Source organism: Odontesthes bonariensis, chromosome 20, assembly GCF_027942865.1.
Source record: "Odontesthes bonariensis isolate fOdoBon6 chromosome 20, fOdoBon6.hap1, whole genome shotgun sequence".
NCBI lineage: Eukaryota > Metazoa > Chordata > Actinopteri > Atheriniformes > Atherinopsidae > Odontesthes > Odontesthes bonariensis.
This window is the reverse complement of record NC_134525.1, coordinates 2,337,670-2,350,728: the sequence shown is the minus strand read 5'-3', so window position 1 is coordinate 2,350,728 and position 13,059 is coordinate 2,337,670. Positions and strand designations below refer to the sequence as shown.

The window sequence follows — 13,059 nt, the reverse complement described above, 5'->3', positions numbered from 1 at the left end:
TAGGTCGAAGGAGGAGAGAAGAGAAACAAGAGGGTGAAGCTTCTCTGTCTGGATGTTGAAATCACCGAGAAGGGTGAGGCCGGAGCCATCATCAGGGAAGTGAGAGACAAGAGTGTCCAGCTCCTCCAGGAAGTCCCCAGTAGGGCCTGGTGGGCGATAAACTACAGCGATGGTGAGCTTGACTGGGTGAGAGACAGTGACAGCATGAAATTCAAAGGAGGAGGGAGAGAATTGCAAGAGGGAACAAAGAGAGTATTTCCAATCCTTGGAAATGAGCAGGCCAGTACCACCGCCCCGCCTCGCAGCTCTGGGAGTGTGAGAGAAAGAGTACACATCAGAGAGAGCTGCGGGCGTGGCAGTGTTTTCTGGGGTAATCCAGGTCTCTGTAAGAGCAAGAAAGTTAAGGAAGAGCATGGATGCATAACCTGAGATAAACTCAGCCTTCTGCACAGCAGACTGGCAGTTCCACAGCCCCCCTGCCACCACTTGCTCAACATGAGTAGAGAGAGAAGGGTGGATGAGGTTAGTGGAGCCCTGGCCTCTGGGTTTGACCCTGTATCTGCCAAGACCACACAGGAATATGCGCACTAGTCCGCAAATATGTCCAAATTTTTCAGGCACGCACGCCAATCAGGCTGAATTGATTTGATAATCATCCCCGGTCAGCTGAATGACAGCCAGTGTAACGCGGATCTGGTTTAACCTTATTTTGTTTACAATAAGACAGTATAGACATGGCAACGTGTGAAATTGCCATTTAGATAGAGTTGAATGTAACGAATGGGTTATAAACTTGACGTTTTGGGGTAGCCTGTAACTTTCGTTACAGCGGGGGGCCCATTCAGAGAATTTTGTCCAGCCAAACCTGTCAGCGGCCCTGTGTGTGTGTATGTGCGTGTGTGTATGTGTGTACGTGTGTGTGTATATGTGTGTGTTTGTATGTGCGTGTCTGTGTATGTGTATGCGTGTGTGTGTATATGTGTGTGTTTGTATGTGCGTGTGTGTGTGTGTGTGTGTGTGTGTGTGTGACGTGTCATCACTTCACGACGTCCTACAATTCCCACAATGCACCTGACCGTTTTCCATCATTCTGAGTCACCTGCTTCACTCACCTCAGGTTTGGCGATCTTGTCCTGGTCGTCCTGCAGACAGACACACACTGTTCATCATTACGCTCACACCGAGTGTGTCGGCACTGATATTTACTCTGAACACACACACTTTAAAACACACACACTTTAAAACACACACACTTTAAAACACACACACACTTTAAAACACACACACATTTTAAAACATACACAAACACTTTAAAACACACACACACGTTAAACACACACACACACTTTGAACACACACACTTTAAAACACACACACGTTAAACACACACACAATATAAAACACACACATAAACACACACACACACACATTCTCGTACTTAATGCAGAGTAAGGACCGTGTAAAACTACTCACAAAGTGAGGACCAGTATTTCTAGTTCACTTAGAAACAAACAAAGTGTCATTCCAGACACTCGGTGGCATAGTGATCCAATACACTGCTTCAGATTTTAAGAGGCACAAAAGATTTTAATCTGTGTTAAACTTTAGGGGTGAAAAATTGACACTTAGGACATTCTGAGGTCCTACTGAGAAAATTAGAAAATTAGAGGAAACAAAGTGAGGACCGGCCAAAATGTCCTCACTATGTAAAAATGTCCTCACTATGTAAAAATGTCCTCACTATGTTGGTTAAAAACTAGAGTTGGTCCTCACTCAACATTAAGTGCAAGAAAACACACAGACACACATACACACACACACACACATGCACACACACACACACAGGCAATTGCACACATTCATTAGCCCAGTAGCATGATCACTAATCAGTTGTTGTGTTGTCCTGTGGTTTAAGGTCATCTGTATCCACAGCCATATTATATGAGATTGCTGCTGCTTGTGCTTGTTTGTTTGTTTGTGTGTTTGTTCTCTGCTTGTCTGTTTGTGTGTTTGTTCTCTGCTTGTTTGGTTGTTTGTTTGTTTGTTTGTGTGTTTGTTCTCTGCTTGTCTGTTTGTGTGTTTGTTCTCTACTTATTTGTTTGTTTGTTTGTTTGTGTGTTTGTTCTCTGCTTATTTGTTTGTTTGTTTGTTTGTTTGTGTGTTTGTTCTCTGCTTGTCTGTTTGTGTGTTTGTTCTCTGCTTATTTGTTTGTTTGTTTGTTTGTGTGTTTGTTCTCTGCTTGTCTGTTTGTGTGTTTGTTCTCTGCTTATTTGTTTGTTTGTTTGTTTGTGTGTTTGTTCTCTGCTTGTTTGTTTGTCTGTTTGTGTGTTTGTTCTCTGCTTATTTGTTTATTTGTTTGTTTGTGTGTTTGTTCTCTGCTTGTCTGCCTACAGGTGCTCCTGGTGCCTCTCAGGCTGGATTCCCCACAAAGGTCGTGGATTGTCTTCAGTTTTGTTTTTACAGGTGTAGCAGCTGGTTGTCTCATTTTTCATTGTTTTTTATGTTTGTCTCTTCATGTTTCTATTCCTGTTTTCCCTTCTTCGCTCTCCCTCTCTCTCTGTCCCCCGGTCCGGTTCAGCACTATCACATCATGTTAAGTATTGTAACAAAAATAAATAAATAAAAATGAGGAGTTGATGGGCATCAAGGGGAGCTTTACATTCATAAAGCTTCCCTTGGCATAGCAAATGTGTTTGTTATTAACGGTATTCAGATTACAATTCTGCTGCAATAATGCTGGACAGGACAAGGGGTTAAAAAAGAAGAAATCTTGGTTAAACCATGACAGAAATGTCAGAACAACAGAGCTCACAGAATAATAACTGATCATCTGTAGCTAAATCTTTCTGAGAGACGCAGGAAAGAAAACTGGACTCATTTCTCTGTGATGAAGCTGTTTTATTGAAGGAATTCAAAAGGACAAATATTTCCTGCTCTGAACATGAACTCTGGACTTTGTGCTGTTACAGGAAAACTGCCTCAGTTAGACCCTCATATCAGTTTGACATTTTCTCCATCAGATTCCACAGAAACAAATCAAATTAAATCAAATTTATTTGTAGCACATTTCATGTTCAAAACAATTCAAAGTGCTTTACATAAAATAAAAGCATTGCAGCAGTGAGTGGAAGAAGCATTAAAAATACATAGAAGAATATAAAGAGAAACAAATAAAATTATTTAAATCAATTTGAAAACAAGCAACAGTCCAGATAAATTCAGAAAATAATCCAGATTACACACCAACACCAGGATCCGACTGATGTTTAGAGCTCAGAGAAGTTTAGATTTTCATGTGGATAAATATTTCTGTGAATCAAACTCCTCATCAGCAGTGATATCCTCCATGGCTGCACAGACACAGGAAACAGCAGCAAATAAACAGCAGAGCAGCAGAGACATCACAGCAACCAGCTGTCAGCAACCAGCAACCAGCTGTCAGCAACCAGCTGTCAGCAACCAGCTGTCAGCAACCAGCTGTCATTAACCAGCTGTCAGCAACAAACTGTCAGCAACCAGCTGTCAGCAACAAGCTGTCAGCAACCAGCTGTCAGCAACAAACTGTCAGCAACCAGCTGTCAGCAACAAGCTGTCAGCAACAAGCTGTCAGCAACCAGCTGACTAAATACATTTATTTCACTTTACACAAACTCTGCTGAGGCTCCAGGAGAATAAATCCTGATCCCAGCACAGAGCGGCTGAGTGAATGTGGTCTGGACTCTGTGGAGGAGAGTCATGGTTCCAGAGACGCTGTAGAAGGACAGAATACCTGCTCTGTGATCCAGGTACACTCCCACTCTGGAGGACCAAGGAACAGAGATGGAGGTAAAGATCTTGTTGTACCAAAATGAATAACTGTCTGAGTCACAATGTAATTCCCAAGATTTGTCATTAAATCCAAATACACATTCAGTCCCACCTCCTGCTCTGCTGATGTTCTTGTATGCGACTGCTACACCAACATCTCTTCCTCTCATCTTCACCTCCCAGTAACAACGTCCAGTCAGACTCTCTCTGCTCAGGACCTGAAACCTGTCAGTGAATCTGTCTGGATGAGCAGAATAAGACTGAAGTTGTTTCATTAATGTCACTTTTCTGTTCCCCTCTGACAGTAACAGCTCTCTGTGTGCTGTGTTTGGATCCAGTGTGATTTCACATGAATATCTTAAGAATCCAGCTCTGCTCGTTGGTCCTGGCTGTGGCAGTAAAACATCCACTTCAGCGACTCTCAGTGAGATGTTGGCCCATTCCTCTCTCAGGATGTCCTGTAGTTTCTCTCTGAGCTCTGACACAGCTGCTGTCACATCCTCAAAGTGCCTCAGAGGACGGATCTGGATGCTGGATGAGTGTGTAGCCCCCCTGAGTGCTGCCACTGAGGGGCAGCTGTGCAGAAACTGGCTGTGATCCTCTGTGTGTGAGAGCTGCTTCAGCTCAGCATCTTTCCTCTTCAGCTCAGTGATCTCCTGCTCCAGCTTCTCCTGAAGCTCTTTGACTCGCCTCCCTTCGGCTTCCTGCTGGGATCTGATCTGCTGCTTCACATCAGAGCTTCTTTTCTGGAGGAGACGGATCAGCTGGCTGAAGATCTTCTGGCTGTGCTCCTCTGTTTTATCAGCAGAGCGATGGATGGCCTCCAGCTGCTGCTGAAGCAGCTTCACATCTTTCTCTGCGTCCTGGATTCTCTGCTGGATCTGCTGCCGACTCCCCTCCAGCTCTCTCTGCCTCTCAGTCCTTTCTGCTGCAGCTGACACTGTGTCGTGGCCTTTATGTTCATCCATTAAGCAGAGATAACAGATGCACTTCTGATCAGTACGGCAGAAAATCTTCATCACCTCATCATGATCAGAGCAGATGTTCTCCTGGAGCTTCTTGGAGGGCTCCACCAGCTTGTGTTTCCTGAGTGGAGCTGAATCATAATGAGGCTGAAGGTGTTCCTCACAGTAAGAGGCCGGACAGGATAAACAGGACTTGGTGGCTTTCAGCTTCCTCCCAGAGCAGACATCACAGGCCACATCTTCAGCTCCAGCATAGCAGTGATCAGCAGGAGCAGCTTGGAGTCCAGTCTTCTTCAGCTGCTCCACTAAATCAGCTAACATGGTGCTTTTCTCCAGGACAGGCCTCGGTTTGAAGGTTTTCCTGCACTGAGGGCAGCTGTAGATCCCCTTCTGATCCTCTCCATCCCAGTGGGCTTTAACACAGCTCCTGCAGTAGCTGTGTCCACAGGGAATAGTCACCGGATCCTTCAGCAGATCCAGGCAGATCGAACAGGAGAAGCTTTCTCGGTCCAGCTGAACTCCTTTCTGAGCCATTTCTCCTCTCAGATCAGCGACTCAGTGAGTTTCACTTCCTGAAAGCTGAAACTTATCTGAGCTCTGAGCTATAAATCACGTGTGTGGGCAGAGAACAGAGCCGGTCGGTTCACCTGTGTTGGTTACACCCATCATAAGCTGCAGATCTGAAGGCAAGGCAAGGCAAGGCATCTTTATTTATATAGCGCATTTCATACCACAGGCAACTCAATGTGCTTTACATAAAGACAAGGCATTTAAAAGAACAGCATAAAGCAGCATAAAAACAAGCAATTTAAAGAAAAAAATTAAAAATAGAATAAAAATTAAAACACAGTTAAAAGCAATCAAAGAAGAGGGGAAAAAGAAAAATATAAACTCAACCATAAGCACACGGAAAGAAAAATGTTTTTAACCTGGATTTAAAGTGCTTACAGTTGGGGCTGATTTCAGTTCTGCTGGTAGTTTGTTCCAGTTGTGAGCAGCATAACAGCTAAAAGCTGCTTCACCGGGTCCAGTTTGAACTCTGGGCTCCACTATCTGACCTGAGTCAGCAGATCTCAGAGCTCTGCTGGGTTTATACTCTACCAGCATGTCATTCATGTATTCTGGACCTAAACCATTCCGTGATTTGTAGACAAGCAGCAGAACTTTAAAATCTATTCTGTATCTGACCGGGAGCCGATGTAAAGACTTGAGAACTGGGGTGATGTGATCTGATCTCTTTATTCTGGTTAAAACTCGGGCTGCAGCGTTCTGAATGAGCTGCAGCTGTTTGAGACTCTTTTGGGGGAGTCCAGTCAGAAGACCGTTACAGTAGTCGAGTCTGTTGGAGATGAAAGCATGAATCAGCTTCTCCTGATCTGTTTGGGACATGAAACCCTTAATTCTGGATATGTTCTTAAGTTGATAAAAGGCTGATTTGGTGACTGATTTGATATGATTGTTGAAGGTCAGGTCTGAGTCTATCAGCACGCCGAGGTTCCGGACTTGGTCTTTAGTTTCTAGAGACAGTGACTCAAGATGTTTACTGACAGCAAACCTCTTCTCTTTGTTGCCAAACACATTGACCTCAGTTTTTTCTTGATTTAACTGAAGGAAATTTTGGTTCATCCACTTTTTGACTTGCTCTAAGCAGTCGCACAATGACTCTATAGGACTGCAGTCATCTGGAGACAGTGCCAGATATATCTGTGTGTCATCTGCATAGCTGTGGTAGTTGACTTTAGAGTTCTTCAGAATTTGACCCAGAGGCAGCATGTATAGGGTGAATAGAAGGGGTCCAAGAACTGACCCCTGAGGAACTCCACATGTCATAGCCACTCGATCAGATTGATTACTTTCAATAGTCACAAAATAACTCCGCTCCTCCAAGTAGGACCTGAACCATTCTAGGACTGTCCTGCTGAGTCCTGCCCAGGTTTCCAACCTGTTCAGCAGTATACTGTGATCCACAGTGTCAAATGCAGCACTGAGATCCAACAATACCAGAACCGACACCTTGCCTGAGTCAGTGTTCAACCTTATGTCATTTAACACTTTAATAAGAGCCGTTTCTGTACTGTGGTGAGGTCGGAAGCCTGACTGAAATTTGTCAAGGAGTCCACTGGAGTTCAAGAAGTTACTGAGTTGATTAAAAACCACTTTCTCAACAATCTTGGCTATAAAAGGAAGATTTGAGATGGGTCTGTAGTTGGTTAAAATGGAAGCATCCAATGTTGTCTTTTTTAGGAGTGGCTTGATGGCAGCTACTTTTAAGGGTTTAGGAAACGTGCCTCATTGAAGTGAGCAGTTTATTATTTGCTGCAAATCTGTTTGGACAGAGCTTACAATAGTTTTAAAGAAGTCAGATGGCATTGTGTCAAGACAGGATGTCGATGGTTTAAGATGCTGGACTGTTTCTTCTATGGTTTTTTGGTCAACTGTATTGAATTCTGACATCATAGTTGATTGATTCCTAGGTGGTTTTAAGGTTTGCGTCATTTTATTATTTTGCTGATTTATGTTGATATTTAGCCTTATAGATTTGATTTTTTCATTGAAAAAAAAAGCAAATTCATTGCATTTTTCTGTGGAACAGAGTTCTGAAACTATCAGTTTTGGGGGGGTTGTCAGCTTATTAACCATAGCAAACAGAGCACGAGTGTTGTTGATGTTCTTATTAATCATTTCAGATAAGTGTTGCTGTCTAGCGCGGAGTAACCCGTGGTTAAAATTACAAAGACTTTGTTTGTAGAGGTCATGGTGAATTTGAAGTTTAGTTTTTCGCCATTTACGCTCTGCTTTCCTGCATTCTGTTTTCAAGGCCTTTACCATAATAGTGTTCCTCCATGGTGTTTGCTTTCTGCTCAAGATCATCTTATTTTTAACAGGTGCAACAGTATCCATGACATTTGAGATTTTCAAGTTAAAGTTATCTAAGAGTTCATCAACTGTCTCTGCACTCGCAGTTGATGACATAGCTATAACTTCCATAAACTTAGCACTGGTATTCTCATTTATGTACCTTTTTCTAACAGACACACGGGTTAACTGAATGTTTGGAGTTAACTGTAAGTCAGAGAACACACAGAAATGATCAGAGAGCGCCAAGTCCTTGATATCAACAGAAGAAATGTCAACACCTTTAGAGATAAGCAGATCCAGTGTGTGGTCTCGAGTATGTGTGGGCCCATTCACATGTTGAAGGAGGCCAAAAGTGTCAAGTAGAGAGCAGAGTTCTTTGGCATTAGTGTCCATGTTATTGTCCATGTGAATGTTAAAAGCCCCAGTTATGATAAAAAAGTTATAGTCAGTGCAGATAACTGACAGCAGTTCAGCAAACTCATCAAAGAAAGTTCCTGGGTATCTTGGTGGTCTATAAATGATTAGGAAGATAACTTTTGGATCCCCCTTTACTAAAAAACAGAGATATTCAAACGAGCTAAAATCACCAAGTAAAATTTCTTTGCACTGAAAGACTGATTTAAAAATGGCGGCAACTCCCCCGCCCTTCTTACCACTTCCACACTTATTGATAAAACTGAAATTTGTTGGTGCGGCCTCATTGAGAATCACAGCTACATTCAGTCAGCCATGTTTCACTAAGAAATAAAAAGTCTAGATTATAGGTCATGATCATGTCATTTACTAAGAGGGATTTGTTGGCTAGTGATCTGATATTTGTTAGGGCTAATCTCGTGGAGACAACAGGTGATACTGGTGTGTTTCGGGGTTGACACACTATATTCAATAGATTGGTAGATTTAAATGAACCTTTTTTATTTCTCACCAGTTTGACCACTTTTCTGTTCCCTGTCATCACAGGGATTGAAAAGGCTGTCTGAACTCCATAGGGCCCTGACTTTATCTGGGGAAGAGCATTCTTGATATCAGTATTACAGCCTGGACCCGGCACATATCAGTCAGACTCACAGATATGATGATTCAGAGGAGGTGGGGGGGCTTGGTCACTTCTGTGTGAGGGTTGTTTCCAACGTGATGGACGTGGTGGAATGGGAGGGGCTGGATGAGGTGGGATGTTAGGGGGGAAGAATATGGGATTTTGGCGTGGTGTCAATTGTATTCCAATATTGAGAAAGCTCTTCATCCTGTCCGGGAAATCCAGAAGTGAGGAGTCCAGACTGAGTGGAGACTGCTGGGGGCTGGGTGGGGTCCGGGGGGGCCACTGGGGCTGGGGGAGACTCCGCCTGTTGGACTGCCGGGGCTGGTGAAGACTCCTTATGTTGGGGTGAGGCTGATGACGTTGCAGACTCCTTATCTTGGGGTGAGGATGATGACGTTGCAGGTTCTTTCTGGATCTGCTGTCCTCCATGGTCAGTCCTTGTCTCAGCGCCCTCACCAGAGCATTGTCCTATCTGTCGTTTTGGATCGTTTTGTCCTGTCTCGTCCTTGATAGGGGCTGCTGGTGTGTGACGCAGAGAGTAAAAAATGTTGGAGCTTAGCAACTGTACTCCTGACTTGTTAAGGTGAAATCCATCTGCCTTAAAGAGGTGCCTGCGTCCCCAAAAGATGTTGAAATTGTCAATAAAGTTCATTGAATGAGCAGCACACATGTCTTTGAGCCATCTGTTTAGCATCATCAGTCTGCTGAATCTCTCAGCTCCTTTCCAATCTGAAGGGGAGGGAACAAGGGCCGTTTCTCAATACCCAAGTACGCAAGTCCGTACTCGTGTGCTTACAAGTACGCTCATTTTGCATTTGGAACGGAAGCGTCATCATCGCTCGTGCCGCACTGCTTTCTGGGATAGCAAGCTGTCTGAAGTCTACACAAGTCACCACAGAAGCAAACTCGATAAAATGGGCGGAGCCAGCACACATCCGGGAATGTGGAGCGTACTTGTCTGGATGCGTACTGTGGGCAGAGCAGGAAGTGTGTCGAAGCTGTGTCACAGCAGTCTTCATGGTTAAAACACGGGTCCATTCTTCTTTTAATCCCTTTGGAGAGAAACTTCACTTTCACAGTGACTCATGATGTTAAAGCTCCAGTTCCCCGTCAGCTTCTTTCCTCACAGAACTTTAAGTAAAGCAGACGAGCTTCTCCTGAAATGATGGAATCAGCTGCTGCACATGAATCCAACATGTTGCTGCTTTGGATGCTAAACTGCACTCGACGTAAATGCAGCAGAGTTTTTAACCTGAAAGATCAGGAAGAACCTTTAGAGACACTTTGTCCCTCTGATTAATATCATCCTTTTACTATGGTGTTGATGCACCAAGTGGCAGCACATTCTTAACATGAACTTGTAGGTTTTCCTGCTGAGAACGAAGATTAAAATCATATCCTGAGCAAACACACGTCAAGCTAAATGTATATTTATATGAAGGCTGATTTCATATCACATCAGCTTCAAACTGAGCTGATGAGACGGTTTCAGGATGTTTTCTTCTGAAACTTCTTTAAAGGAGCTCAGAAACTGCATTTAACTGAAATATCAGACAGATGATTAAAGCTCTCACTGACCTGAGCACTAAATTTATTTTTAGGGGTCCCAATGCCTTAGGCCTTGGACACACATATTACTCTTGTGTATACTTAAAGGTGCCATGGCATGAAAATAAATGAAGGCTTTTATATATTTTTATAGACTTTAGTGGTCCCCTAATACTGTATCTGAGGTTTTTCCCCCCCAAAATTTGGTGCAGAATTACAGCCAGTCCCAAAAATGAGCTTTCCTTAGGATCCTCAGAATGAGCTGTTTAGGGTCTGCAGCTTTAAATGCAAATTAGGAGGAGAAAGGCGGGGCAAAGATTGCTCTGTTTAGCAAAGATGCATGTAGCGTGAGTCATTTCAATCAGGGGACAGGCAGATATCGTGCGCGCCATAACACCAACAGCAGGACGGCTATCAAAACAACAAATAAGTACACAACACTCGTGTTACAGTAAATGAGGTGTCCACTCGAATACCTCATGCTATTTACCGTTACATTAGCGACAGTAACTGAGCTATTAGCTGCAGAGCTAACGACACAGACAGACTGACCGTTTTGACTCTGGAACCATGAATTATTATTATTATCCTGATGAAATGCACTGAAATTGCGGATTCATTGTTCTTCAGGAAGCTTGAAGTAGGGGGTTTTGGTCTAAAATGAGCGAGCTAACCATCTCATGGGCATGCAAACACCTCCCACAACCTAGTTGGCAGAGATGAGTGCTTGCAGATGCTATTAGCTGCATAGCTAACGATACAAACCCTTTCTTGTGGTAACAAGAAACTAACTCAACTAACTCAACAAACTATCTAACCAACTAACTCTCTAACAAACTAACTCTCTTACCAACTAACTCTCAAACCAACTAACCCAACTAACTATCTTACCCAACGAACTCTCTACCCAACTAAGTCTCTAACCAACTAAATATCTAGCCCAACTAACTCTCTAACCAACTAACTCTCTAACCCAACTAACTCTCTAACCCAACTAACTCTCTAACCAACTAACTCTCTAACCAACTAACTCTCTAATCAACTAACTATCTAACCAACTAACTATCTAACCCAACTAATTATCTAACCCAACTAACTCTCTAACTCAACTAACTCTCTAACCCAGCGAACTATCTAACCAACTAACTCTCTAACTCAACTAACTCTCTAACCCAGCGAACTATCTAACCAACTAACTCTCTAACCCAACTAACTCTCTAACCAACTAACTATCTAACCAAGCTAATTATCAAACCAACTAACTCTCTAACAAACTAACCCAACTAACTCTATACCCAACTCACTATCTAACCCAGCAAACTCTCTAACTCAACTAACTCTATAACCAACTAACTCTCTAACCCAACTAACTCTATAACCAACTAACTCTCTAACCAACTAACCCAACTAACTATCTAACCCAACTGACTCTCTAACCCAGCGAAATATCTAACCCAACTAACTCTATAACCATCTAACTCTCTAACAACTAACCCAACTAACTATCTAACCCAACTAACTCTATACCCAACTAACTCTCTAACTCAACTAACTATCTGATCAACTATCTAACCCAGCGAACTATCTAACCCATCTAACTCTATACGCAACTAACTCTCTAACCCAACTAACTCTATAACCAACTAACTCTCTAACCAACTAACCCAACTAACTATCTAACCCAACTAACTATCTAACCGACTAATTACCTAACCCAGCGAACTCTCTAACTCAACTGACTCTATAACCAACTAACTCTCTAACCCAACTAACTATCAAACTAACTAACTATCTAACCAACTAACTATCTAACCCAGCTAACTCTCTAACCCAACTAACTCTATACCCAACTAACTATCTAACCCAACTAACTCTCTAACCTTACTAACTGTATAACCAACAATCTGTCTGTCTGTCTGTCTGTCTGTCTAACTAACTAACCCAACTAACTCTCTAACCAGCAAACTTTCTAACCAACTAACTCTCTAACCAACTAACTCTAAGCCAAATAACTTTCTAACCCAAATAACTCTCTAACCAACTAACTCAACTAACTCTCTACCCAAATAACTCTCTAACTCAACTATCTAACCAACTAACTGACTAACCAACTACCTATGTAACCAACTAACCCAACTATATATCTAACTCAACTAACTCTCTAACCCAACTAACTCTATAACCAACTAACTCTCTAACCCAACTAACTCTCTAACCAACTAACTCTCTAAGCCAAATAACTTTCTAACCAACTAACTTTTCAACCCAAATAACTCTCTAACCAACTAACCCAACTAACTCTCTAACCAACTAACCCAACTAACTCTCTACCCAACTAACTCTCTAACTCAACTATCAAACCAACTAACTGACTAACCAACTACCTATCTAACCAACTAAACCAAGTATATCTCTAACTCAACTAACTCTCTAACCCAACTAACTCTATATCCAACTAACTCTAACCAAACTAACTCTCTAACCAACTAACTATCTAGCCCAACTAACTCTCTAACCAATTATCTATATAGCCCAACTAACTCTCTAACCAACTAACTATCTAACCCAACTATCTAACCCAATTAACTATCCAACCAACTAACCCAACTAACTATCGAACCCAACTAACTCAATACCCAGCTAAATCTCTAACCCAGCGAACTATCTAACCAACTAACTCTCTAAACAACTAACTATCTAACCAACTAACCCAACTATATATCCAACTCAACTAACTCTCTAACCCAGCGAATTATCTAACAACTAACTCTCTAAACAACAAACAAACTAACTAACTAACCAACTAACTGTTAGTTAGTGTGTGTGCGTGTGCGTTCAAAG

General features: G+C 42.4%; 1 protein-coding gene across 1 annotated transcript; it reads right to left on the bottom strand.

The window, feature by feature from the left end:
- Window positions 1–3,641: 3,641 nt before the first annotated feature.
- On the bottom strand, window positions 3,642–5,328 carry LOC142370438 (tripartite motif-containing protein 16-like). Its single transcript, XM_075453016.1, has one exon. The coding sequence runs from the start codon at window positions 5,304–5,306 to the stop codon at window positions 3,642–3,644; it is 1,665 nt and encodes a 554-aa protein (XP_075309131.1). The 5' UTR covers window positions 5,307–5,328.
- Window positions 5,329–13,059: the final 7,731 nt, after the last annotated feature.

Coding starts and splice junctions, on each gene's coding strand:
- LOC142370438 (XM_075453016.1), bottom strand. CDS start 5,306: ATGGCTCAGAAAGGAGTTCAGCTGGACCGAGAAAGCTTCTCCTGTTCG.